The 27,256-nt window shown below is 50.7% G+C and overlaps 1 protein-coding gene across 2 annotated transcripts; it reads left to right on the top strand.

Annotated features, from left to right (window-relative positions):
- The first annotated feature begins 1,376 nt into the window (after positions 1–1,376).
- SSUH2 (ssu-2 homolog) lies at positions 1,377–15,403 on the top strand. Of its 2 annotated transcripts, XM_052778817.1 has the most exons (11): positions 1,377–1,480; positions 2,100–2,181; positions 4,436–4,565; positions 5,557–5,617; positions 6,265–6,389; positions 7,030–7,092; positions 8,005–8,090; positions 9,541–9,633; positions 10,740–10,845; positions 12,791–12,898; positions 14,953–15,403. In XM_052778817.1, exons 2-11 carry the CDS (start codon positions 2,171–2,173, stop codon positions 15,097–15,099), a joined length of 930 nt encoding a protein of 309 aa, XP_052634777.1. In that variant the 5' UTR covers positions 1,377–1,480; positions 2,100–2,170; the 3' UTR covers positions 15,100–15,403. The 2 variants fall into 2 exon arrangements, with proteins under 2 accessions (XP_052634777.1, XP_052634776.1); XM_052778816.1 differs by lacking the exons at positions 1,377–1,480; positions 2,100–2,181; positions 4,436–4,565; positions 5,557–5,617 and having other exon boundaries at positions 6,104–6,389; positions 8,005–8,074.
- Positions 15,404–27,256: the final 11,853 nt, after the last annotated feature.

Genomic DNA, 27,256 nt, shown 5'->3' with positions numbered 1-27,256 from the left:
ATACACAATTGTATACAGAGAACAAAACACTGAAACCAACAACCAGCAATGCAACACCCAAACAGAGGGAAGGAAAGGCACCTCTCCAGTGCGGTTTCCCACCCTGGGGCACAGAAGAGCTTTACCATGGCTGAAGCCCCAGTAGACTCACATTTTCTGTGAACTAACTGGCCAGTGAATCCAAAATTTTTTGAGATACTTTACCCACCACTTGAGGGAGTTTTTTCTGCTTGGTCTAGACATGACTGAGAGAATCACACTGAAGGCATCTTATTGATTTATTTTTCACAAGGAAGTTCTCTGTAGTGCTTATCGCTCACCTTTACTTGGAAACCTGTTCTCCTTCAGCTCAAGGACAGCCTTGTCTTCTCCTGCAGGAGGGATGTGACATTTCAAATGAAGCATGTAGTTTCTTATTTTCATAGGAAGAAATAACGGAGAGATTAATTTAGCTTTCTGGAAGAAAGGAGCATGCTCTCAGAAGAAAAGTCTAGTAAATCAAGTTGATGGATGACTACCCTCAGCCTCTCTCTGTGCCGGTCAAACTGTGTGTTGTTGCCAGGCTGGCATTTCCTGGCTCCTCCACGAGCTCTTTTCTTGCACAGACTCAATTTTTGTAATCAGTTGCTGCAATATGAAAGGTCACTGGATGAAAGCCTTAATAAAAAGAATTGTTTCTGTGCTAGGCATCAGGAGGACCAGTTGCTACCAGTGGTTATTTTTAGAGCGGTACCTAAGAAAACAAACAACTGATGTCCCATGAGCGGAATTAAAATAAGTCGGAAACTTTTAGAAAAAGGCAGTCCTTTCAAGAGCTGAGTCGTTGCTGGTTGAGCTAAGGACTGACGTTTCAAGGGCAGCCAAGAGGTGCTGACCTTCACCTCTATGTTCACATCCCGCTAAAGATGCAAACGTGTGCAATTTTGAACTCTTTAGCTGCATCTTCTCACCTGCTTACCAGCCAACGTCTCTGGGTCTTTGGCAAGTTCCTGGTGCCTTTCTCCCACCCGTGTCCTGACCCAGCCCGCTCTGGGTGTCCGTCCCAGCCGCCGCAGAGCTCCCCAGCGCTCCCACCAAGGGCTGCGGGTGCTGGGAGCTGCTGGGCCAGTATCCCCAGCCGGGCTCCTGACCTCCAGGGCTTGTAAGCCCCAGTCCTCGACTCGCCCGGGCCACGGAGGGAGCTGAGGACCTGCAGGGCTTCGTCACCTACACAGGGTGTCAGTGTTGTTCCACTTCAGCACAGGGACCGAGCTCCTGAAGGCAAGACGGGGGAAAGGACAGCAAATCCTCCGACTGCGTCTTGGCCTCTGACATCTGTTTGGTCTCTACCTGCACCGACAGACCTCGAGGTTTCCTCAGTCACCCATGTTTCCCTGGGCTATAGGTGACCTGGACCCGGACCCGGAGCCGGGACGTTCCCTGACGCCTTCTGCACCCCCGGGACGGCTGGATGACCGCGAGTGGCTCGTCCAGGGCAGAGGTGTGTGCGTGGCACTGACCCCTTGGCTTTCTGACAGTTTGCACTTCTCTAACTTTACTCTTCTGACGGTAAGGAAACTATAGCAGCTGCCTAACCCAAGGAGGTGCCAGGCAAGGTGGACAGCCCCATGAAACCCTCCCTCTTGTACGCAACAGCTCCTGCAATGGGCATGTGCCTGTCCAGCTCGCAGACTCCTTTTACATCCTGGGCTGCTGTTCCTGGCCTGCTTCTTTTGCAGAGAGATATGTTCTGGAAAGCAATTGTCTTTGACATCTGGCTGTGCTTCTCCCTGCTTGGAAAGTCATCAAGACCTCTGCTGAGCAGGGAGCTGGGACTGCTGTACTGCCCTGAGCAAAGCAGCGGGGTCAGCAAAGCAGCACAGGCATGGGCATGGCTGCCCGACTCACCTGGGAGCTGTCCCAGTGCTTTGCTGGAACGCCACTGGGATGAGCTGGACCGGCAGCAACTTCTGGCTGGGGCATGTGGGCTGTTTGCTGCGAAGCAAACTGCTCACCCGGGAGTGGCTTTAGCTGCTACAGTTGAATTTTCCTGCAGTTGTGAGCAAAATCTGCCTTGGGTTTAAATTGGGCTTGAATTCCTCACTTGCCCTTTCCCACAGGAGCAAAGCCCCTGCCACCACCTCTGGACCCGGTGGGCGAGCCTGGGGAGCAGCGGAGCAGGCCCCCCTTCATGCAGCACAGGTAAGCAGCTTTGGGGAGCGTGTGTTTTATGCACTTCTCTTGAAAGCAGACCAGCGCAGCCCCCCACGCTGCTGGGGGTCCCAGGGCCCCAGAGATGGCAAAAAGGTGGCACCCCCCCCCACCAGGCTTTGGCAACCTGTGGCGTGCCCAGGCCTGGTCCTGGGGGCAGATGCGGACCCCCGTGGCACCGACAGCACTGGCATTGCCCTTGTGGCATCTCCTGCCGCCGTCACCAGCCCTCAGGTTGGTGCCAAGAGCTGCTGTCCCTGCACCGGGCATTGTGCAGTGCCGTCCTGCTGCGCTGGGCAGCGAAGGTGCGGAGGAGGTGGACGGGTGTTTTACGGGTCCAGCGGTGCAGAGAAGCACCAGTGCTGACTTCGGCATGGGAGAGCCTTGCGGCAGGGGTAAAAACTGAATTTACGGGTGTGGGGCTGCCTTCCCCACAGCCCGGCACCCCCAGCGGCAGGGCTGATAAAATATCCTCTGTCTGAGCTTGACCAGAGCAACTCCTCAGAGGTGGGGCCCAAACTCTTGAAGTTTTCTTTGGAATGTAAGTATCACACAGGTATTTTGCTAGTCCTTCTCCCAGGGCTTGGTTATTCTGTGTTTTATGTTTTTATTGCTTATTGTCTTTTTTCTCTCCTGATTTTCATCTTGAAGTTAAAAACCAAAACAAACCAAACCCAACCAAACACACACACCCCCACCCCCTTTTTCCTTTGCACATGGAAAAAAAGCAGCACAGCTTGAAAGGCAACATTTGATCCATAGTAGCATAGGATGGTGGGGTTCTACTCCTGCTCATTTTCTTCATCTACACAAAGGTTCAGACTAGACATCTGGTGGCATTATGTTTCTCAGCCTTAATGAGAGGGGAAAAGATGACTGCAGGACAGTGATCTGCCTAAACATCTCAGAAACACAGTCCTGAAAGGACAGGGAAGTGTCTAAATAAACATGGGAGCCTTGAATTTGATCCATGCTGGGGGAACACTTGTTAGAGAAACAAACCTCTGGTCAAAAAAAGAAAAAAAGGAAAAGGGAATGTGAAGATTCAGGGACACTTGTTAAGAGCAGACGTGCGTTACATTTCCTTCGGATAGCAGTGGGCTCGGGAATAACAGCGGAGTCCCCGTCCGGCAGTGGCGGTGTCAGGGATGGAGCAGGGGGAGCGCTGGCGGCCGCCTGGCCAAACCGCCCCTCCTTCCCTGTGCTAGCGTCCTGCCAAACCGAAATAGCTGTAGGAGCTGTGAGATCGGCTCTTGCTCTTTGTCGAAGAAGGTTTTCTTAATCTCTGCCGTCACCGTATTGACAGGGAGGATTCTTAATGAATATTGTCTGGGGTCATAACGAAACTCTCGCCAGCGCGCTTGGCCACTGAGGCTGGAGCCGTCATGGGCTCTGAGGAAAGGATTCGTTGCTGAGTATTCCCACAGAGCCAATGCTGACATTATCTCCTCTGTTACTATTTACTTCATGGTGTTTTAATATGCTTTCCAAAGGTGTTAAATCAGAGAGATGAACAAATACCTAATGGACAGTCAGATGTCCCAGTGAGGACAGATGGACCTGTCTCAGGCTTGGGCAGTTGCTGTAGGTTTTTCTCTTGTACTTACAAAGACAACTGATGAGGATTTTTGAGGAACCACCTCTGAGAAACAGATTTTAGGCTTTTTTTTTTTTCTTTTTCTCATCATTTTAATCCAGCCCCATTGGCTGGGGAGTTAGGTGCCTGTGACACCTCGGTCAGAGCTGCTGCAGGGGGCCAAGGGGGCATGGGATGTGCTTCATGCACAAGTTAGTCTTTCTGCTGTTGTTTCTGTTAACTGAAAATAGAAACCAGCTCAGAGTAACAGGGGTCCTGGGGTCTGAAAAAATAAAGAGTGCCATTTCTAATCCTGTGAGCTGACAGGGAAGCTGTTGATTTGCAGCTTGCAAAGACATGACGACGTTTTGAACCGGCTAGCCTTTGTCCAGCCTGCTGAAGGCGAGGGTTTACACACACACGTATTTATTTTAGACCACTCTTTAATACTAGCTTTACCGATATTACATGAAGGTATTTTTTAGAATGCAAATCTCTTTTTCTTTTGTAATGAGAAAGATGCCAGCTGTGATTGTGTAAAGGAGGTGGGTGCTCCCAAACAGGCTCTCCTTCACTTTTTTGCAGTAGGTTAAATACACTGAATGTTTCCAGCTAATTCTTTAGGAGAGGTTAAGAGTGTAAACCTGGTTTGTTCCCGTTGCCTCCCAGCGTGCCCCCGATGACAGAGGCGGCGGCCAGGCGAGCCCTCCTGCGCTTCGTGGCCTCCCAATGCTGCTACGGGAGCAGAGCCGCCGGAGAGCTGGCCATCCGGCGGCTGCGGCGGCTGGGGACGTACCGAGTGAGTACCTCCAGACCTGGCCTCTTGGGCACCTCTTCTGAGCGGCTGGGGTAATTTCCAATTACATAGTGACATCGGGCCACGAAGAACCATCCATTCATTAAATTAAATGGCTTTCATCCTGCTTTAAACGCAGACACACAAGTGCTTTCCGAGGAAAGTCTACCTGAGAGCTGGCTGCAGGCTTTTATAGCTGAAAGGTCCATCCTCCTCTACAGTAAAGCACCACCTCGGCAAAACCCCTGGAAGCCTTCTCTGACATCCTAGCTTTGGCAAAAGAGCCCTTTCCTTACCTAAACCACAGGAACCTGCCCTGCAGCTTGGTATTTTGGGCTCAGGGCAGCACAGAGTGACCTGTAATGCCATGCATCCCCCCAGCTGTAAATCTATTCTGGCAATGTTTAATTTCACAGAAAACTTGTTGGGCTTTGATTCCCTATTGTCATTCCTCCCACTGAAAATAGTTATTGCAGATTTGGTGCTTGCTGCGATTAGTAGCTGGCTCTTGAGTCAGTCCTGGTTTGGGGAATCCCGAAATGGTGGGTTCTGTGCCAGGCTTTGGTGCGGGTCCTGCCTGGGCAGCCGTCCAGGGGAGTGCTGCTGTGCCCACCCCTGCTCCCTTTTCTGGGGCTTCTTGGAGGGGATAATGCAAGAGCATTGAGGAGCAGGGTGCTGGGAGGGCCCATTGATAGGCACTGTGGGGCAGTTCTTCCTTTATGCTGGTGTTAGTTCCACTTCTGAGATTATTCAGATTACTCACAAACATTATCTGGGCATTCCCTAAGAAATAAGCCACAGGATTCTCCAAATAATGGCAAAATACACTTTTGCCGTGAAAGTGCCAACCAGTTTTTCTCATGCCAGTTGTACTCAGAGACAGAAGAGTCTGGGAATGCTCCTGAGACCCGTTACTAGCAAGTCACGGTTCAAATTTAAATGCCTGCCTTGTGCAAATTGTCTTTGTGGTGAGTGCATGATTTTTCTCTTCTAGTATCGACTGGAGACATTCAGTGAGTCGAGGTTAAGCGAGTGGGCGTTCGAGCCCTTCACCAGTAAGTGATTGCCCCGAATCCCGCTGGAATAGCTCTCATGGGATGTGCTGGGGTTTGTGGCAGTGCTCGTGTGGCTCCTGGAGATGACTTGAGCCTGCTTTAACGCGCGTCAAGTTTATCTGATCCCTTGTGGCTGTTTGCACTCTGCAAACGTGAAGCTGGGGCAAAATGCCTTCCTTTACAAGCTTAGATTGCTTTCCTCACGTTAGGGGAGGTTTTGTGGCATGCCCAGGGAGCAGAGACCATTCATTCCCTGCCTGCGCAGCAGTAATTTCCTACCAAGTGCCATGTATACTCTAAGCTTGCCAAGACTTGAGATGGGCACCTGCGTGCAGCAGAGCTCTTTGCTGACCTGCTGAGGAGTGCGGGGGACCCCCACCCCTGGCTTTTGGGTGGCAGCTGATCCCAGATGCCGGCACTGGCCCAGGGGGTCTGCTGGGAGGGCTGGGGGGAGACGGGGGCTATGCCGTGGTGGCAGGCGGATGCTCAGCACCTCGGGGAAGCATGGACCGCGTAGGATCAGTCCCTGGTACGATGCCTGCGTGGGGATGGGGAGCGAAGTCGGCCGGTCCCCAGCAGCACCAGGAGCCGGCCAGCATCCAAGCACCCCCTCCAGCAAGGTGGATAAGATGCCATCCCTCCTGCAGAGCCCGGAGCAGCTGGACCCCCCGGGGATGCCCCCCTGGACCCCTGGGACGTGGAGGTCGGGCCCCCCCTGCTCTTCCAGGGCCAGACGCGGCGCTGCCGGGTGCCCGGCTCGGCACTGGTCAGGGTGAGTCCTCGCTCGCTGTCAGCCGCTCGCGGGACCCCCTTCCCCGGCCGATGGGCTTGTCGGGGCTCAGGGAGCAGCCCCCAGCCGGGGCAGTGTCTCTTCCCCGGGACCCTCAGCTCCTTGATGGACACCTCACTACGGTTCTCATTTTCATGGGTTTTTCCTCATTGAACACCAGGGAAATTAGTCAGAGATCCCTTCTTCCTGGTGTTTTCTTCTAGAAGTTTGAGGACAAATCTTGCTGCAGCCTTTTCAAGAAAGAGCACTGGATAACCTTTCCTCCTTTGTTAAATTTTTTTTTCAACATTAGCAGGACATTTGTTTGCATGACAGATCCCATTTAGCTTTTGACAAGCTCTATAGCTGGTCAATTTATTTTACTTTTTAAGTGAAAGAATGAATAAAGGAAAAAAAAATTACTTTCTTTTGCCAGCACTACGTGGACATTTGCCTTTGTTAAATAATTATTATTTATGACTCCTTTAATGGTCGTACAGCACAATTTTATGGTGTGGGATTCTCTCCTGTTAGGACCAGAATTTTATCACTGGAATTTAGATGCAGGAAGAGTGCATGTGCATAATATGAGATATCTGAAATCCCTGGGCAGCTCTGTGCATGAATAATCTTCTGATTTCAGGACTGTCACAGATGCCATGGTCACGGCCGGTCCAAGTGCGGGGTGTGCCACGGGGCAGGTCGGGTAAGGAGCTGCAAAACCTTCTGCCAGGCAGCCTGCATTTCCTATTCCTCTAAGTTTGGGGTCCATTTGCAAAATTATACCACATACTATCTTATTACTGTACTTATTACGAGGGTTGGAAATCTGAGGGCAAGTTCTGTTTTATTCCCCCTTTGTCACCCTGCATCCCAAACCCACTCGTGTTCAGTCCAGTTCCCAGCTGATGTTCCTGGGTCCTGCAGACTTGCTGAATGGGGTTGTCAAAATCCTGCCCAGGTAGCAAAGATGTCTTACCCCGTCCTCAATCGATAGCCTATGTGTTGTGATGGTGAGAGGAAAAGGAGAATTTGCTTCTGCGCTGTTGAAATGAGGTCAGGTCTTAGGCATGAAATACAGCAAACTGTTTGCTATCTTTCAGATATGCTCAGTCCTGTATTTGGGGTTTCTGAATGGGAGAGGAGGTTTAACCCAGGGGTACGAGAGCAGCTACAAATCTGGCCTCCTGTCTTTATTTGTTCTTCTGCACAGATATTCCCAGACAGCCAAAAGATGTATTGTTATTGCACAAATTTGCCGCTTAATTAAAGTTAATCTGATTAAACACAAATACTTAAATAGAAGTATACTATTAACTACAGGACTAAATAACAGTGGAAAAACAAGCGTGTGAGAAAAAAGGCATTTCAACCTAGACTGTGTGTCCAGTTTGCATCACTGGTGAGTTTGACTGGAACACCTCGTTAATCCAGGGTCACAATTTATGAGCTATTTTGTACGCTCTTTATTTGCAATGTATGTACTTGGCATATGCCTTTCTCTGCAAGCCTAAGTTAGCAATTATTTTGATAATGTGCATAAAAGCTTTTGATTTATAAACCTGACGTTTATATTCTAGCAGTCACCACCTATTTTAATTCTTTGGTGTATTTGTAGACGAGGTGTGTAACGTGCAAGGGATCCCGGCGGAGACTAAAGCAGCAGAAGAGATGCCAGCTTTGTTCAGGTACAGGTCGCAAAAGGTACGATGGGCTCCTCTGCGCGTCAGTTAGTGTGGCTCTGCTCGGAGCGTATTGCTTCCCTTAGGCCATGTTTAGTAGAAACCAGTCATCCCAGTCCTACTGGCTTGGTGGAGGTTATCAGCTGAGGGTCTGCCAGTAGGAGGAAAATACTGGAAAATTGGTAGGGGAAAAAAAAGCCCTTAATCTGGTATGTCTGAGCCAAAATGGCTCCACTTGCGTGCTGCTGGCAGAGGTTACAGTGCAGAGTTGGACCATGCTGTACGTGCCTGTGTACTTTTTGTATTTTCTACCATGAAGGCCACCTAACAGATAAAGCAGTACAGCAGTAGCTTTATTCTCCAGGAAAAATGATTAGAAATAGTCTTTTCACCCTCTGATTTTTAAATGAACTTTCATTTTAACATCTATTATTCATTCTTTGTGGCCCACCCTCAGCATTCAGAAACCAGGCTGGTATTCCAAATTTGTGAGAGAAGCTCTTAAGCCTTTGGAAGATAATAATTTTTTAGCTTGCCTTTCTTCCGTCTTTTTTACCTTTCTGTTACAAGTCTGTCGCGTTTCCCAGCTTCTCTGGGAAACTGGAGAAAGCTTTGGATTTTCCAATGAAAGCAGAGTTTCTCAGACCTTCAGGAGCTGCAGCTTTGAGTCTCTCCAGGTCCATGCTCAGCCTCCCATCCTGGTGGGCTTGGGGAAGGGGGTGGGACGGGGCTGGAAGGAGCTGGCCTGGGATGGCAGCAGCAAACTTCAGAGCCGCTCTTCGGTCCGGTTCCTGCAGCGCCCAGTTGGGGTTTGGCAGATTTCACAGCCAGCACAGCCTTTTTCCAAACATGAAACTTAACAGGCTTAAAAATTATCTTTAAGTGACAAAAAAAGAAGGCACTGTTCTAAAACTGTTTTGTTTATGTGGCTCCATTAAGTTTAAAATAACAGAGATGGTATCGTGCATAATCATGGCAGTCATTTTAAAGCATGAATCCACTGGGGCTAATGATGGCTTGAAGAGCCTTAATGAATCAGTTGTTAACTGCTGCTAATCTGTGTTGCTCTGATGCAATCAAAATGCTCCATGCACAAGCATATGCCTCCTGCATCTGTTAGAAGCACAGGCAGCAGCGTCTTCAAAGTGACACTCGCCTTCTTACTGTTGTGTGGGGAAATTATGATTATCCTTAATTAGATGTACAAATACATTCTTTGACTAATTCCACATTTACAAATAGATCTGAGGCTGGCATTAGTCATTTGTTTTTCCAGCAAATATGTTACATCCCTTGAGTCAGAGACCAGAGGAAGACGTATGTGCGGTGCATGTGCTATCATAGACTCCTGTAGCTGCTGACCCAGCTGAGCTACACAAACAGTCTGAAATAAATCACCCTCAGGTCTGCAGGCTTCTGAAAGTGGGCAGTGTTTAAAATCCCGTTTAAAATCCTTTCTGTTGCATCCAAAGGTGCAATACATGTTCTGGCCGGGGCAGCAAGACCTGTGTGACCTGTCGGGGAGAGAAAAAGCTCCAACATTTCAAGCAGGTGGTGATAAGGTGGTAAGCAGCATGGGTAGAAGTTCAGAGCTGTTACTTCTATTCCTTATTTTACCTCAAGGCTTGGGAGCTCGGCTGGGCTTCCTAAGGGGAAGCTGGGAGAGTATTTATTGCCTTTGGTCAGGCAGAAGCAGGGGCTTAGCGGGGCAGCTTTAGTCCTTAATGACGGTAGTCTTGTCCATGGGGGGTGGTGGGAGCTGAATTGGGTTCAGAGAGGTAAAGGATGGTCCGCGGTCACTCAAGAAGTCAGAAACAGAGACGGAGCGGCTGAGCCGCTGCCTGGTACGAGCTCGGACCCAAAGCCCCCAGCAGGCAGGGGTGACGTGGGGCAGCGGCCGAGCTCCTTGTTCTGGGGCTTTAGTGACGGCCCAAGGCTGGCGGCTGTGGTGTTGCTCTGGCATCTCCCATTTGGGACCTCTAGTGCCAGAGATAACAGATGGGGCTGAAAAAGATCTTACCTTGTGAGGTTTAGCAAAAAGCTATTACCTGCCCTGCCGGGTGCTTCCTGAGCACTTTCCCATTTTTGTACAAAATGCCTTCCATTACCCTGTGTGAAGACCTTCGTTTTTCAGAACACCATCTTGTCCATCCTGAGAGACTGGAAATCACCCCAGCCATGCCTGTCACGCTGGTGGGACTCCTGGGGGGCACTGGGGCCCCAGGGCTGCACTACCCCAGCCAAGCACAGCTCTGCCAGATGAGACCTGCAGCTCCTTTGGAGGCACCATCAGCCACTAACCATGCCCATGTCCCAGGGCTAATAGAGCAAAATGATTCACGGTAATAAGAGCTGTGGCTTTGGAAAGGGAATGTAAGAAAGACGTCTCCTGCTGCAAGGACTAGGAGGCTCTGAAAGCCGTAGGGCAAGGTGATCACCATGAAGGTCTGATTTCAAGATTATTTATGCGAGAGTCACCCACGGTTGTTGCATATACAAGGTTATTAAGAAACTAATGCGGGAGCGCACAAGGGTTAGGCAGGCGTGATTATGGTCCTCGGAAATCAGTGAGCATTCAAGCATTGCTCAGGCATTTAGAAAGAGCCTGGAGATAGCTCAGTGCCCTGCAACCAGCCTCAGATCATTCAGTTGTCTTCCCACCCTCTTGCAGGAAGAACAATGTCTTTGAATTTGTTTCTGAGCATCATCTGAACTTCCCAAGAGAGCTGCTCGGCAAAGTCAGTGGAGAGAATATATTTAAAGATGAAAATGTGGTGGTGAGTGTGACTCTCGGGGCTGGAGGGGATCCCTCTCGGAGCGGCTGTGAAGGAGGGGGGATGTGAAATGGCTTCCAGCTGTGCGTCTCTGCTGCGGTGGCCAGCGGCTGCTCTGGACACGGCGATAACCAGTGCCCTCTCCTGCAGCAAAGCTGCCCAGTTCCCGTTTGTGGGACACAGCTTTTCCCATTTCTACAGTCAGGAGAAACTTAGGGAGCAATGGGGTCATGAAACCCAGCAAAAGTGGGTCTTTTTCCATCAGCAGGCACTGGGGGATTGCGACTTTGCTCCTCCCTGTGGGGGCATTGGGGCCAGGGAGCTCAGGCTGGAGCAGAGATGCTTTGGCAGGAGCAGGGGGACCCGCAGGTGACTGTGCGGTCTGACGGGGGTGGCACCAGGACCAAAGCAACGACGTCCTTTGGTCCATTGCCCTTAGGTAGTACAGAGCATCCTTAGCTTCCTCTGAGGAACTGAGAGTGGTTGGGTTTTCTGCCTGACAAAATGCAACCAACCCGCGCTGCAGCAGTCAGTGCTCAACCGCCCCAGGTTACTTCTGGTGGCCATCACCAGACTAGCAGAAATCCCACCCCAGAGTCATTCTCCGCAGCTCTCCAGCAGTAGCGGGAGACATCCAGCGGCAGATCCATCCCTGGGGCTTTTTATATTGCCCCTTGCACATTTTCCACTGCCTGTACAGCGTCAGTGCTGTCGGCTGCAGGCTTTGCAGGGAGAGGCCATGGGACAGTGGCTCTCGCCCCTTGCCGGAGTGCTGCGTGGCATTGCCATCAACCAGCAAACCCGCCTGCCTGCAGAGCCGCTGGGAGCTCATCCCGCAGGCTGGGGCGGATCTCGCCAGCTTTGGAGCCAGGATCCAGCGCAGAGGTGCTGCTGTGGGCTGGGGCTGCTCGCTGTGCTGCCATGGGGACCTGCGGGTGCAGGGCCCTTAAACAAGATGTTCATCAGTGCCGGATATTTCTTCTCCTGCTCCTGTGGTACAGGGCTCCCAGAGGGAATCTGCCTCTGTATAGCTGCAGGAGCCTGGGGCGAAACAGTCAAAAAATGGCTGAAGCACAGTGCTCTCCTACAGCCAACGCCATTTCTGTACTGCTCAGTCCTCAGCTTGATTTTTTTTTTTTTTAATGCGAATGCAAATGAGTGAGTATTTAACTCTGCCTTTTTATTATTTATTAGTTGTTTTGCAGTAACCTGTAAAAACTTTAGTCATGTACCAAGACGGGGAGATAGGCACCATCCAAGCACGGACCAGCTTTCCCCCAGAGAGCTATTACTCAGCGTCATGCATCTGTAGTGAAGACTTTGCATCTGGTGTTGCAGAATCCCTTTGGGATTTGAATGATTCTTTAGCATCTGAGTCACTCTCCAACGAATGCTTTAGATCTGAAGTCTTATGAGCATTAAAATCAGCGGGCCCCTCACATAAACGGCTCTCGCTCCTGGCTATGCGAGAAGTAGCTGCATTCATGACTAGTTCTGCTTTGCCCACAAGCCCAGTATTTCTTCTGTAATTTGTCCACATGCTGGGGGAAAACAGAGAGGCTTTAAAAAAACCTTTCGAATTTAACAGTGTTGCGCTGCTGGAAGAAGGTGACAGTGAATCCTGTCGGGCCACAGAGTCACTGAGTCACCCAGCGCCGGTTTTTAAGCAAACCTGCCAGCTTGGGAACAGCAGCCTCTGCCCGTGCTGTCCTGCTCCCCGGCAGCACTAACCGCTGTCTAGAGCGGCACGGTCCCTGTTTTGGACTCTTCTACGCTTTGCTGGGGCAGGATAGACATGCCTTTGGGACTTTGAGCTCAGCATTTACGCTATGTATGTCCATTATATGCCCAGGTCTTTCCTTGCATGTGCCGGTAACAGGTGAAACGAATATGTTTGTGCCAGACAAATAGGGTCTCTCTTTTGCATGGCTGGGTTTATTCCTTGCAGGTGTACCCTATCATCGACTTTCCTGATCCTGAGATCTCCCTGGCCTCACAGCGAGCCGTCGCAGAGCACAGCGCGGCGTTTGCCGTGTCCTCCCGCATCCTCCGGCAGGTAAGGGGGGAGCCCGGAGTGGAGCTGCCTGCGCGTCCCCCCCGCTGCCTGCTGCACACCCCTGCACCCAGGGGGTCAGCTAATGAAGATTGATTAATGGTTAGACACAATAAGATGTTGAGAATAGTAACTGATTTCATTTTTTATTTAGAGGTGATCTTTAGCAAATGAAAAAGAAATCTTAATTATCAAAGAAATCTTAATTATCAAGCGAAATACCAGGGAAATAATTTTTCAGGCACGTATTGAAAGATGTAGGTGACTGTGGTTATTATTGTTCCTTTTACCTTTTCAAAGCCCTGGCAAACATTATTTATTACCACTATTTTTATCTTAGAAGCTAATTTTGAATAAACATTAGGATTCCACTCCATCTGATTCTCGCTAGAGTGTTGTAATCTCTGTTGCTGCTATTATAAATATGATTGCAAATGCAAAACTTGAGCTAGAACATACTGTCTTTTCACCCACAGGAAAGAGAAGGTTTCACATTAAAAATGCAAGTAAACTGAAAGACCAAAATAAACTTAAAGGGAGATGGTTTGATTTTCCATGTGGTCTGTCAAAACCAGCTCTTTGGCAAATTTCTGTCTTCCAACTTAATTCCAGCCTATAATTTCCACTTCTCAGCATCAAAGGCAGTTTGTTCACTAGATTGCTGCACACCAGCCAAAGCATCCTCTAGCTGTATGGGAAAGCAGGTGCTGAAAACCTCCTGCCCTGCCAAATCCCCGGCACGATGTGGTATTTATGCCGATCCGGGCTGCCTTCTGCCGGCACTTTCCCCAGCATTGAATTTTTCATCCCCTCCGCTTGTCGTTGGCTGAAGTTCTTCCGCTTAACAATCAACATCTTCTGGAGAAAGCAGGGGGGGAAAGGCTCTTCTTCTCTGCTTGGCTGACTCTATTCTGGCTTCTTACGACATTGGCCGTGTGTTGGAGGTAAATATCAGGACCACAGCTACCCTCTGGGGTTGGAGGGGCTGGAGCCAGGCAGACTTTGCTGGGCTTGTTGAGCTTTATTTAAAACAGAGACTGCGTGTAATTGCAACAAGAGGCGAGAGCCGGGGTGGGCGCCTGCTCCTCGGCTCCGTGCGGCTCCCGGGGCTGCACCGGCTGCTCAGGAGACCTGACCGGCTGCCGGGCACCGCTTGGCTCCCTTCCTTCTTCTGTCCCATCGAGCAGCACTAAGGGGCTGGTGTATGTCGCTGGGTTTGAGCTGACGGCGGTTCTGGCTGATTACAGATGAAAAATTCACCAAAACTTGGGTTTGGTTGGTGTTAGGGAAAGGCAGGAATTGCTGAACTCATTCTGCAAAGGAAAGGAAGGACCAAAGCAGGGCCCTGCATGAGGAGATAAAGTGCCACCGCAGCACTGATACCAGGCTATCTCCTGTAACTCAGCCATGAATAATAATTACCAGATAAGTGGAGATGAAAGCAGCTTCCTTCACGCTCAGACAGGGAAGGGAGCAGAGCAGCAGGGGTTAAATCTGCAGCAATTTCTGCTGCAGTAACACAGCACAGTGCAGCCCATCACTGACAGCTCTTCCTGCTTCCAAGGGACAGAGGTGACGTGTGTCCACAAAGGTGGTGATTCACCACCACCACCAGTGTTTGCTGGTGCACATCCTATCTCCCGCGGCTCCCCCACGTTCTCAGGGCAAGGAGAGGGAACCACGTTCACACGCAGACCTCAGCCACGCATGAGATGGGGGCATATGCTAACACACGGAGGACTGGAAACAAGGACTTAAGGAATTTGCTTAAATAGCTATAAATGCAGTAAAAGTGGTCTAGGATGCGAGGGCCGAAACATGCTAGCTCCTCCGTGCTGCTGCAGCTAGGGAAATTTTTGACAGCTGTAGCGATGGGCTGGTGGGTCTCCGTCAGATTCTTTCCCCCTTCACAAAGCAGCAGCTCTCTTGGACCTGCGAGGCTTGTGGCTGAAAGTTGGGGCTTTTTCCCTCTCTACATGAGTTGGTCTAAAGCGAGATACAGCACCTGCTCCAAACCGCTTATTTAATTTGAGCTTTTCCTTCTTTCCTTTTCCCAGCGCCAAACAATTGAGCTAATCCCCATCACAGAAGTTCACTGCCAGTATTCAGGGAAGCCTTACCTCTACTACATCTATGGGCTCGAAAACGAGGTGCACGCGCTGGACTACCCCGAGAGGTGCTGCTGCGGCTGCACCGTCATCTGAGCGCCAGTGCTGGGAGAAGAGCACGATGACGGCAGCAATCACCCAGCGACTGCCTGCGCCTGCGGGGACTGGGGATGCTCCAGGACCTTCCCCACTGCACCAGTGCGGGACTGCAAACAAAATGGACAAGGGGAGGAAAACCACGATGCCTCTCCCTCCAAACCGCTTGTATCTCAGAGCTGGGGCCAGCTCCAGGCCTCCCACCAGGTGCAGGATCAGGCCTTTGGGTAAAGATTTCCCCCTGTGGATGTTTTCCTTTCTTGTTGCAATGCTGTATCGTTAAAGTGATGCATATTGACAGTGACATTTTCAGTCCAGCTATGCAGTTTATGACTGGTGCCTTTCTTGCCCCATTTTATTTGTCAGTTTTCCTGAGTTACAACATAATCTATAATGATATATTTCAAAATCTATCCAATTAGCAAATCTAACTTTAAAGGATTTCATTTTAAAATGCCCACTAACACCATCTGAGGAGTGGTTGTACCAATATGAAAATTATTGCCTAAGACTAAAAGGCTTTTGCTGTACGTGCTGCGTGCGATGCCCTTGGCGGCTGCAGGGATGGGGAGAGCAGGAGGTTGCGGGGGGAGAGGATGTGGGGTCACCCCTGTGCCCGTGGGCTGGGGGGGATGTGTTCTGCCCCTGGGGACAGCGCTCACTCCCCGGCCTCATCCAGACCAGGGGTATTGGCTCAAGTGCCTGCAGGAGGCAGTTCTGCCACATCCTCCTTTTTTCTATTAGCCATCTTGCAACATTTCTCTCAGAAAAACTTGCAGGAGAACCTCTGCTTGCTTTAGGTGTAAGGATAATTTAATTTAAGTGCAAACACTTGTGTTTGCAGCGCAGAGCTTGAGGAGATGAAGCAAACAGACCCTAGAAAGTTCAGAAATGTGAAAGCAAACAGAAAGATACCAACACTCATATTTAAAAACAAACCAAACAACCCTCCTCTCCTCTGCTGTGATTTTTTACATAGCTCTCGGTTCTTGTGCTGTTTGGGGCCTAACAGAGGGGTTTTGCATGGGTGGTACTGGCAGCCCCCAACAGACTGCTGCATCCAACGGGGGTGTGCTTGCCTGCAGCCTGGCACTCGTCTGTCACTGAAGTGCCAGCTGAGTTAGTAGGTTATCACAGCAAAATCCACATGGGAGGAACACAGCTCGAGGGCCTGGGAAATTTTTAAAAAATAAAAAGACCCATATGTGGCTCGAATGGGGATTGTGAGGGGTGAGAGTAAGGAAAAAATGACTGGGGAAAGACATTTAGCAGCCAACAGAAAACGCTAATCCTAAAATGAAAAAAACCCATGCGGTTTCTGCTAATGTGTAAGCAGAGAGGATGAGAGGGAGCGAGAGAGGCAGGAGCTTTGCTGATTTTGCTGTAGGGGGAGAGACACAGGCAGCAGCTGCCGTCCTGCCACAGGGCGATGCTCTCCTGCATCGGCCCCGGCACAGGGCGATGCTCTCCTGCATCGGCCCCGGCACCGAGGCTGCCGCCAGGGTGGGTGTGCTGGGGGTGTCCGATCAGAGCTGGTTTCAGCCTGTCACCGACCCGGTTCTACTGGGGGATTTTGCAAGCAGGAGCACCGTGCAGGCGTGCTCCGAGGCCTCCGTTTGGGCAGGGTGCCGAGAGCCACAGGCAAACGGGCTTCTGTGCTCCCAGGGAAGGAGCCGCAGGGAAGGGCGGCAGACGCACGACCTCCGCAGCCTGCGCTCTCGGGTCGGTGTGGCTCCGAGGGGCCTCCGCCGCTGCCGCCCGGTGCTCTGCAGCAAAAGGGAACACAAAGACTTACGGCATTCTTATTAAAACACCTGTTTTAAAGGGTTTTTTGATGGCTAATTCTGGACTGGCTCTTTCCCCTAGGCACGCCTACGTAAGTGTGCCCCAGAACAACACCCAGACTGTTCCTAACAAAAGTCTGTCCAATCTTTAAAAACTCACAGGGATGTCACTTCTTTTTTTGGCAAACCCTTCACTTCAGAACTTCGAGACTCCAGAGCACAAAGGAGGTAAGAGCAGGTTTCCCTAGACAGCACTGCAGAGTTGTTCCTTCCCATATATACATATATATGTGCATATACATACAAGTGTGTGTGTACTTACATATAGATACATACGCATTTTCTATAGCCAGGCGCAGTGGAGCAGGCCAGCGGGGCACATAAATCAAGCAGGCTGCCTGCCTGGCAGTGACAGATTGTTTTCGGCAGATGCATCTAATGCAGTTTTAGTCGAGCCTTACTCAGGTTAAACAAGTCCCTGACCTGTGTAAGGCTGAAAAATGACCCGAGGAGCTGATCCTGCAGCTCATCGTACCGGGTGGCCCGTGCAGCGCAGGGCAGTGGGTGCCAGCATTGCTGCTGGGGTCCCTCGGAAAGGGCTGCCCTGCTAAGGGGACCGGGCTGGCAGCGAAATGCAACCGGCAGCCGTCCGCAGGCAGGGTCCCATCCTCTGCGGAGGGCTGGCCCTGAGGGTGCCGGAGGGTACCTTGCCGTTGTTTGAGAAGACCACACAACACCATCAGGGCAAAGAGGAGAGAGAGGAGGGTGTTTTTCTTCTGAGCTGCCAACAGAGAGGGACCGGACAGTTTGGATAAGCTTTAGAAGCAATCCAAATAGCCTAAATAGTCATCAGGCCAGATTCCATCTGGACTGAGCAGTTGCTAGTGGTTGTTCAGAAACAAATACAAACCCCACTTCGCTCTCATCGAGTCATTCTTGAAGCACGAGATAAACTTCATCCTCTCTGCTACTGCCAGTGTGGAAAGGGCCAAACGGTGGTCTCTGAACAATCAGGACCCCGATCCCGCCGTGGCAGCCGATGGACGGCTGGTCGGACATCCTCCGGCTGCGCTATCCCAGCTCCCACCCTGCCCCGCGCTGCCCCAGCCCCCGGGACCAGAGGCGGGGGGCACACACTGCAGGAGCGATCTCGGGACCTTTAGCTCGCTGCTTTCTGCTAAATGCTCAAACCCGCCCGTGTTCCTGTGCTCGGGGGAGCGCTGCGGCCACCGATGTCTTGCCTGGGCACAGGAGGGGGAGGCGGCGGGAGCAGCCAGAGGCCGTCAGCCCTTCCTGCGCCCACTTCCCTGTGCCAAACCATCACCCAGCCAAGGTGGGACGAGCATTCCTGGATGAAGGCACACGCGGGAACGAGGAGCTGACACCCAACGCCTGGTGCCGCCTCCCCCCCGTGACTGCCTTGGGGTGGGAGTCCTGCCATTCCTGGCGTTTTTTTAATAGAACTTCAACTATATTTAGATCAAAACTAAATACATTCTTGGCTTGAGCACGCTTTTCAATGCCTGATGAATGAGCAGGACCTCTTTCACAGGAAACTATGAAATTCCTGGGGTGATGGCTTGCCTCTGCCGGGGTGAAGGGAAGCAGAGCTCTGCGATCCCGCTCCGCCTGCCAGCCTGTGCTCAATGTCTTCACTAGCAGAGGGGACTGGTCATTACTGTTATTAATAACTACACTACTATGTTTATTATTAATGCTGCATGGGAACGAGGAAAGAAACTTGATGATGCCGAAATCCTTATCCTGTGTTTTAAGGAAAGCGAAGCTTTGTAAAGCCCTGCTGGGTGAGAGCAGAGGCACCCTGGCCTGGCTGGACCATCAGGGATGCTGTTTGGGGACAGCACCTGCACACGGCCGTTGTCAGCCATCTCTTCCCCTCATGTTCCCCAGCACCATAAACTAAGGATGTTTGGGGGCCTTGGCTAGTTCCTTAATTTCTCTTTATGGACTTGCTGCCCGGGAATTCATCCAGCCTGCTCCTGAGCACACCCACCCTGCCTGCCTGTGCAGCCACCCAGGGAAACAAATGCCATGAACGCAGGCTGCAGCTTGAGCACAACTGTAGGTTTGCTTAAATTGACTGTTATTTCAGTCACAGCAGCATGTGTCTGCGTAACCTCTTGGTGGGGGCCCCATCTGCAATGAAGGGAGCAAACTCTGCCAGGCGAGTCCAAAGTTTCCCACTGCCCCATGAGCCTTTGAGGGTTTATAAAACAAGTTCGACCTTTTGACACGACATCCCTTAAATGCAATTTCATCCAATAAATATGATAAATTGGTCGCAGTGGCTGTGCTTTCAGCTCCTACTCTTCTGTTCTTGGTGGCAGGGGAGCGCAGCATCACAGAAGACAGGAGGTGGATGGATTCCCAGTGGGTTTGGCTGGGGTCCCCCACAGCCCCACTCCCTCCAGCCCTCCTCTGCAGCTCCGTCCTCCCACCAGGATAACCCAAACACCTCCTCCATGCCAGGAGGGATGAAGTCTTGCACCGAAGCCCACCAGCTTCCAGCCACCTCCCCTGTCCCACCCAGGTCCCCTGAGGCCACCGGTGCCTGCTCCAGCCCTGGGAGCTGCAGGCAGCAGCGTGGGGGTCCAGGGGGAAGGAGCTGTGTGCTCCACTTCCCCACTTCTTCAACCCAGTTTAGTTTCCTCTGTGTGTTTTTGCTTCTAGCACCTTTAAAATAACATTTTTTTCTATCTGCTAGAGCAGGTTCATTGCTTTAAGTTGGAAAAGCCAAAAGCATACTGAAGAAACTCTTCAAAAACCAGTATCTTCCCAGGAAAAAAATTCTCACTGGATTATCTCTCCGTCTATCTTAGCAGGGAGATGCTTCTCATACTGACTTCCTGACACAGCCTGCTTTTGTGGAGAAAACTGCTCCGAATTAGGCTGCTTTTTCTCTCATCTTTCCGGGTCCTGGAGGGTTTTTTCCAGCGTCTGAGACTGTGCGGCGTTCTCGCGCTCTCAACATGGTAATATCATATCTGTGTTTTGTGCTTGCTAATCATCAGTCAAACTCCCATTTTAGGACATATTTTCACTAAAATGCTGCCTTATTTGGCCTTTTCCTCTCTGTGATTCCGGTGACATCACCCACCAAGCAGTCGATTCAAACAGCTATCGCCCCAGCGAGTCCCTGCGCAGCAGAAGGACCCGCTGTGCTGGGGGGGGGCGGGACCTGGGGGCAGCGGGGCCGTGAGCCCGAAACGTGTCCCGAGCAGCAGTGGGGTCTGGGTTTGAAGGGAGCTTTAAACCTTCCTCCACAGCACAGAGACAGGGATGCGCTGGGGCTCTGCTGCTGGCGTGTGGCGAGCATGCAGAATCCTGCCCAGGCACCTGGGGGTGTTCAAGTGAAAATTAACCCACTGAGCCCCCTCTTACACAGGTCTCCATCATACACGGTGCGTTACAGAGCACGCATGGAGACGTGGGTACCACGTAAGTGCTGCTTCTCATGGCAAAGCCAGCAGCTTGGCTGGCCCGCGGCAGCGCCCGGCGATGGAGGGTCGGATCCAGCTCTGCTGGCTGCAGTGAGCCGGGTTTTTTTCCACGTCGGTAGTTTTCCTCTCCCTGCCCGCCCTGCGGCTTTGGCTGATCTGGCAGCAATATTTACTGGTGACGAGACCAAGTAAATTGGTGGCAGCTCTGCATTAAATTAGAGGTGCTCTTTCCTCTGGTACAAGCCAGACATCTTTTGCCCTCAGAATAACAATAAACCAGCTTCACAGCTTACGTGAAGGTTTCTGTTCTAAATCCTACTCCCCCCAAACTCCACTCTTTACTGAATAATGCACATGTACAACATCGAACTGTTTCCAGCCTTGTCAGAAGATCACACACTGGGGTTTTCTTTCGCTGTCCCACTCACAAAGGGTCGTGACCGCTCAGCAGCTGGTTGTTCTTGCCTGGCAGCTCTGGCTGGAAGGGGAACACTGGTCCTGACAAACAATGTGTGATAATGACACCAGTGTCTTAACTGCCATTTATTTACTCCGGGGAAAGAGGCATTCTACTGGGATAGGCTCAGAAACTGCTACCAAAGTCCTGCCATCGCCTGTTTGCAGGCAGCGGGGCTGTTCTCTGTGCCGGTGCTCCCAGCTCTACCACCCAGCAGACCCGACACCATGCCGGGGCAGCTGCCTGCCCAGCGCCAGGCACGGCACGGCTGGGATGGCATGGGAGAACTGGCTTTATTTCCCTGGGATGCCTTTGGACAACCGGCTTTATTTCCCTACTCCAAAACTTTTTTCTTGCCATGTCAGAAATTCACAGCCCAACTCTATAAATCGCCTTTTTGGCTGAAACTCCACTATAAAAAAATCCTGTGCCAAGAGCTAATGAGAAAGAAAAAGAAGATTAATCTTGAAAAATCAGATAAAGTGGGGTATTTCTGGGTTAGGGATATTTCCTGATTGCATAAACCCAAACAAGACAAAACTCGCATATTAATGACTCCTAAGAGATAAACCAATTTATTTTACTACATTTAAGAATTAATCTGAGTCATTTTATTACAAGACTTGGTTTTGCCAGCTCGTGCTGCTGGTATTCCTGGCAATAAAATGGCTGAGGACTGTTTAGTTTGGGATGTCCATTGCCACCGGCTGGGACCAGCAGCCGGGGCCATGGTCACACAGTGCCCATCCCTCACGGATGCTCCTTCACTCCTGCCTCAGGAAATCCTATTTTTCAGTGCCACGTACCATGAAATGGCTTGGAGAGGCATCCCGGGGAGAAGGGAGCAGGACAACCTTGGGGCCAGCTTTCAGATGGGGATGTGGGAGGTGATGCAGGTGCCGGTGGGGGGGGGGGTGTTCCTCTGGGCACCCCTCCATGTCCCTGCCACCAGAGCGCCAATAGGACCCTGCCAGGGAGACAACAAAGAAGATAAAGCACATTTTCCCATGTAAGCTTCTCTGACTATTTGTAATGAGAACCTAGAGAGTGGAAAACCATAATAAAATACATATTTAAGGCAATGTTCATGAAGCAGCAGCAAGAACTGCTGTAATCCCTGTGGTAACTTCATGGGCGTTGGAGTCCCCTTGACTTCTTGCATCTATTTTTGACATGGAACAGCTCAGATGGTGAAGACATCAGCTAGCCATGCTCGCCCTGCTTTATGAAAAACAAGGAAATACCTCTCCCACGCGGGAAGGGAAGGAAAAAAAGCCCTTACAAGTGAATGCAAGGGTCAGCACAGGAAACCCTGCTGCCGTCTTTCTCCCCAGGAGATCTCTGCAGGCAAACGTGCGCTGGGGCTGGGGCTGGGGCTGGCTGGGTCGCTGCTCAAAGCAAGGCAAAGCACACAGCAGCGCGCCGGTCAGGGCAGTTCCTCAGCAAGGGAGCCTCCTCCAGAACACGCCGGGCTCCACGGAGGGCACCGCGGCTCTCCTGGGCTCTACAGAGATGATGCTGAAGATGCTCAGCGCCCGCTCGGGCAGTCAGTGGGCGCACGCAGGAGCGAGCAGCACCAGTGGTTTATCTGCTGCAGCACCAGTGGTTTATCTGCCGCAGCAGACGGCTCATGCAATGGTTTCCCTGCCAGGGATTAGAGCAGGGTGCTGAGCACGGGGCTCTGTTTAGGAAACAAATATGCAGAGCTCTGCTTCTGCGCAGTTCAAGACCTTGTAGCAAAATATTAATTTTGCTTGCAGTTCCTGGGAGGGCTGGTGATCTGAGGCCGGCTTGTCTGTCTGGCTCCGTTTGGCTGGGAGGGCAGAGGCATCATCTACAGACAGCGAGATCACAAGGCTTTCTCCACCATGCCTGCTAAAGCAGAGGAAAGCAACAGAAAGACCAAATCTTTAATATTGTGCAAGGTAAACACCAATTAGACACATTCTGTAACTGCCTGAAATGCAGCATTATCAGGCCTTTGTTTTTTTCCTACTCCTGGCCATGTTACTCCGTTTCCCCAGACAGATGACATGTTTATTTGCCTGAGCTGTAGCTGGGAGCTTGTACAGTCTTATCATTGTCAAAGCACAGCCTAGCAGAGAAGCGATTTTATCTTTTGCTCTCTGCTATTTTTGCTCCTTCAGGGCTGCCCTTGCAATAGAAAAGTAATTAGTAATTGGGCAGCAGCTCAAAAGAGGTTGTGTGCTTGTCTGTGGAGCTCCTTGCTTTCCCAGACAAGCGAATGTTTCTATCTCTTTATTTTGTGTAGTGCTTGGGTTCAGAATTACTATGAATTAGTTACAGGGCTCTCTATTATAAAAGAGTATGTTTTTAAGGACGAGAAAATACATTAATTGGTTCAGGCACTAAGAACATATGAAATAAATTGAATTTCATTTTGGGATTAAGGAGGAAAATCTAGGGAGGCTCCAAGACAAATTTGAGAAAATATGATAGCTGCAGTTAATTGAAGTGTTTCAACTGCATTTTTTTTCTTAACCGTTTGAAATTTGTTTTCCCAGAATCGGGATCTCTGACAGAGAGCTGTGATTTGGGCTCACACACATCACTTTGTATTTGATACTTCAAAACTAACTGGAATTTTGCATCCAGCTGCAGTTAAGTGCAGTGCCAGGATACATAGATTACTGTCAGCGTTTTATTTTTACAGGGGTTTTCTGCTCGTTCTCTTCCTTTCCAGTTCTCTGCTGGCTTTTTCCCAGCTGCACGACCCGGCGGCAGTGCTGGCAGAGGGACGCAGACCCCACGTCGGTGCCTGACCGTGGCTCCTGGCAGGGGGGGATGCTGCAGGGGCTGCGCGGGGCCCGGGGGAGCACGGTGAGCACCCAGGGTGCTGCTGCTGCCTGGCCGGGGGAGGCTCCCGGGGGGGCATGCACAAGCCTTTGAATTGCTTGGACCACTCTGCCTTTGATCCGGCAACCACGGCTCCGGTTTCTTTGACTCCGTTGGTTTTAAATTCATAGGAAAATAATAGCACGCAGATGTCCCGCGCGGCACCAGCAGCACCCACCCTGCAGCGGGTGCCGGGAGCATTTCTGTAGCCTCGTGCAGCGTGGGGAGGCCGGATCCGAGGCACGTGGCAACAACGACGGCTGCAAACTTTCGGCCAGCAGCCGCTGCAGTGGGATGTTCTGTCGTTCCTCTGCTCCGGCTGCTCCCACCTCAGCTCCTACCAGAGAGAGGTGTAATTTCAGTGACGTTTCACTACTGCGTTCAGATGCAGCTTGTGCGCTTGCTGACATTACCGGGAAAAAGATTTATGAGCTGTATGGAATAATAATTCAAATTTCTGTTATATTCTAAGCCACTTGAAGGAAAAGAACTCCTTTCTGCATTAAAACAAACAGAACAAAGGAAACACTTTGGGTTGTGTTCATCCTTGAAGGCACATGGTGTAACAGCACTCCTATAAAATTAGTGCAAAATGGGGAACCTGCCTCTGGAGCAGGCCTTGGCAGGCTGCAAATTCTGTTTTATGCTGTAAATCACAAAAAAAAATTAAAAAATTCTTTCATCACTATTACTGACATTTGCTCAGCAGACATTAAAAATTGCAGTTAAAAATGAGAAAGCTGAAATCCAGCTGGAAGTTACCTGGAGCCCTGGAACTGCCATTAACAGTTGTGCGGTCACAGGGTTGTTTCCTGTGAAGAGTGTAACAGCAGCAACTGCACACCGTTATGCTTGGGCCAGACTTGGAGGATAATTAAGTCGCATGAAATAATAACATCGGATGAAACATGGTGCAAGCTGGACCCCATCGATGGTACCCCTAAACTCAGCAGCAATCTTCAGCGCTGTGCAAGGGAGCTGAGTTTGGTGGGGTTATCTGCATAAAGTTTGTACGATGCCCGGCCCAGAAACACTCTTTAAGGGGAGCGCAGGCAGAGCCGACGGCCGAGCGCTGCAGCAGAGCCCTGCCAGCCGTGCTCAGAGCTGCGCACCGCAGCCCGGCAGGCGCCCGCCCTTGGCAGCCTCCAAAAACTCCTCTGTGGCCAAACAGCCACCCCCCGTTTGGGACAGAGGGTCTGGGGACAGCCATGCTTCCCTTTTCCACCACTGTCCCCACCACCTTTTCTGGGCTTGTCCTGGGAACGATACACAGCATTGCTCCTCTTCCTCATTTTCAGGCAGATACCAGTTGCCTTTCGCCCATTCGGGGGATGGTTGGCCTCTGCATGCATACTTAGAATTATCTTTGTCTGAAAACATTAACAGGCAAATAATCTAAGGGGAAAGGTTTAGATTAATCAGTGTTTCAGCCGTGCAAAAAGAAGCAGAGGCATTGCCGCATTGCCTTACAGGAAAAGGCGTTGATGTGCAAACACCGAGCACAACCCTAAACCGCCGGCGAAGGGCAGGAGGAGGTGAGAGGATGCTGGTGAGATCTTCCAGCATCCCCCCTGTGACACGGAGATCAGGGTGAAAGGCAGAGCAGTCCCTGGTGGCTTCCCGTGCCCCCGTGGGGACTCACAAGTGACCTGGGACCACCGCTGTTAGAAAGCCCACCCGCAGAGCTTGGGGTTGCCCTTGGAGCAGGGCAGCTGGGGACACCGAAGGAGCTGGCAGGTTTCTGGGATTCAGGCAGAAGCCCCAGGAAAAGCTATTTGTAGCCCTCTCGTGTGAATTTTTGCCAGAAGCAGCCAAAACAACAAGAAGACTCAAGATCCCATACTCCGAGCGAGGGGCTGGTGTTCCTGCACAGATGTCGCACGCTCTGCTTTCTGCCGGCCAGGAGCGGGCTGCATGAGCGAGCTGCGGGCTCTCCGCAGGGTCTGCGATTAGCATTTAGTACCGAGAGGCTCACTGCCTGAGGCTGTAGTCAGCCCTTTGAAAATCTATTTTATCGGAGGCCCAAAGCGATGCAACGGCTTCCTGTTACAACCAAATGCATGTGGTTTGGGTTTTCGGATTTATCCCTTGATCCCTGCCATAAGGGGCTGGTGCTTTGCCAACCCATTGTTTCTCAGTTGGAAACAGATGGTATGGGCTGAAAATTTGATGGTGTTCAAAACCGTTCCAAAGTGTTTAACGTCAACCTGCTGGCCAGATGCATTTTTAGAGATCTGCCCCTCTGCCACCTGAGCGCCTTGTCCCCTGGTGGGTGGCCGCACCGTGGCCCTGGGGACAAGGCACACGACACACACGAGCGGGGTCACGCCGGCAGGACCCATCCCCACCCCGGTCTGACCTCGCGTTCCCAGGGCAGACAGACCTCGCGTCTGAAAGCCATAAACCCAACCATTTCCATGCTAGAACGGTTTAATTTTCCAGACCCTGATTCACCTCTGCCTGGAGTTTTTTTCTCAGACTAAGTGAAATCAAGAACCAAAGGTGATCTGAGAACATAATTCTGATGGAAAGCTTTCTCCTTCTTGGAAGACGATAAATAGATTAATACTCACTTTCATGGCTGCCTTTGGAAGTCACATTTTTAGTTACCAAGAAACCGTAAAGAACAGCTACTTCAGGGAAGACACATTTATCCTGATACGACATTTTCATCAAAATTGGTCGAAACTTAGCTTTAGAGTTTTGCCAGAGCTACTGATATTTCAGAGTTTGTCGTGATTAAAAAAAAAAAAAAAGACAACTTTTTTTCCCTTAGGCAACAACATTTGTAGGAAAACCCTTGAATAATCCTGGCTTTCTTTTGGTGAAAGATCCTGAGGCAAATTTTCTGGTGCTGTAAAAAGATATTCTTCCCTAAATCCTCTGTTTGCCATGAAGAGTGTTGACTATAGTCTCCATCTTGCCAGGACTTGTGCTTGCAACAGCCCTGACTCTTTCTCCAGGCTGTTATTCAGCCTCCAAAACCTGATGCCAAAATTCTTCACTCGAGGCAGAGTGGGCCAGGTTTTCCCTGCCGCTACTCAACTGGCTGCAGCAAGTTTCCACAGGGGAATGCGACCCAATGAGTTTAATTAAAGGGTACTTTCATGCTCTTTTAAAGTGTAGACGTAAGTCACACGAGGGACTATTGACTGGGATACGACAACCAGAAATCTGATGCAAAAATCTAAATGCCATGCCTTGCTGAAGTGTTTAAAGCCAGACCAAGAAAAAAAAATTAATATAAAAGGAAAGAAAGGTTTATTCTTGAAGATTTAAGAGTAGGCTGCAACCTCAGATAGATGAGTTACATTCAAACTGCCCATAGGGTATGAAAGATAAAAGGACAGGCTTTCTGGAAAAAGTAAAACAAAACAGAACAGAATTGGGCTGCTGATGCCATCCACTGCACCCTACTCCTTCTGATGGGAAAAAGCGTTGCCTGTCACGCTGGCTTGATTTCCACAGGAACCAAAAAGAAGTTCCTCTTTAAGAGCAGCTTTACTTCCTACCCTAAGCAAATGTCTGTGTCACGATACTATGAGCTGGGCATTTCCCACACCAACCAGCAGGGAAAGGCAGCGGCAATATTAATAGGC

This window comes from Harpia harpyja, chromosome Z (assembly GCF_026419915.1).
Source record: "Harpia harpyja isolate bHarHar1 chromosome Z, bHarHar1 primary haplotype, whole genome shotgun sequence".
Taxonomy (NCBI): domain Eukaryota; kingdom Metazoa; phylum Chordata; class Aves; order Accipitriformes; family Accipitridae; genus Harpia; species Harpia harpyja.
Note: the sequence above shows the minus strand (reverse complement) of the source record. Positions and strands in the feature narration are given on the sequence as shown.

What these genes read in the sequence shown, in the direction of transcription:
- SSUH2 (XM_052778817.1), top strand. An exon ending in TCAGGTACAGGTCGCAAAAG is followed by an intron (nt 8,091 to 9,540) that starts GTACGATGGGCT and finishes TTGCATCCAAAG; the next exon opens with GTGCAATACATGTTCTGGCC. An exon ending in TTAAAGATGAAAATGTGGTG is followed by an intron (nt 10,846 to 12,790) that starts GTGAGTGTGACT and finishes TATTCCTTGCAG; the next exon opens with GTGTACCCTATCATCGACTT.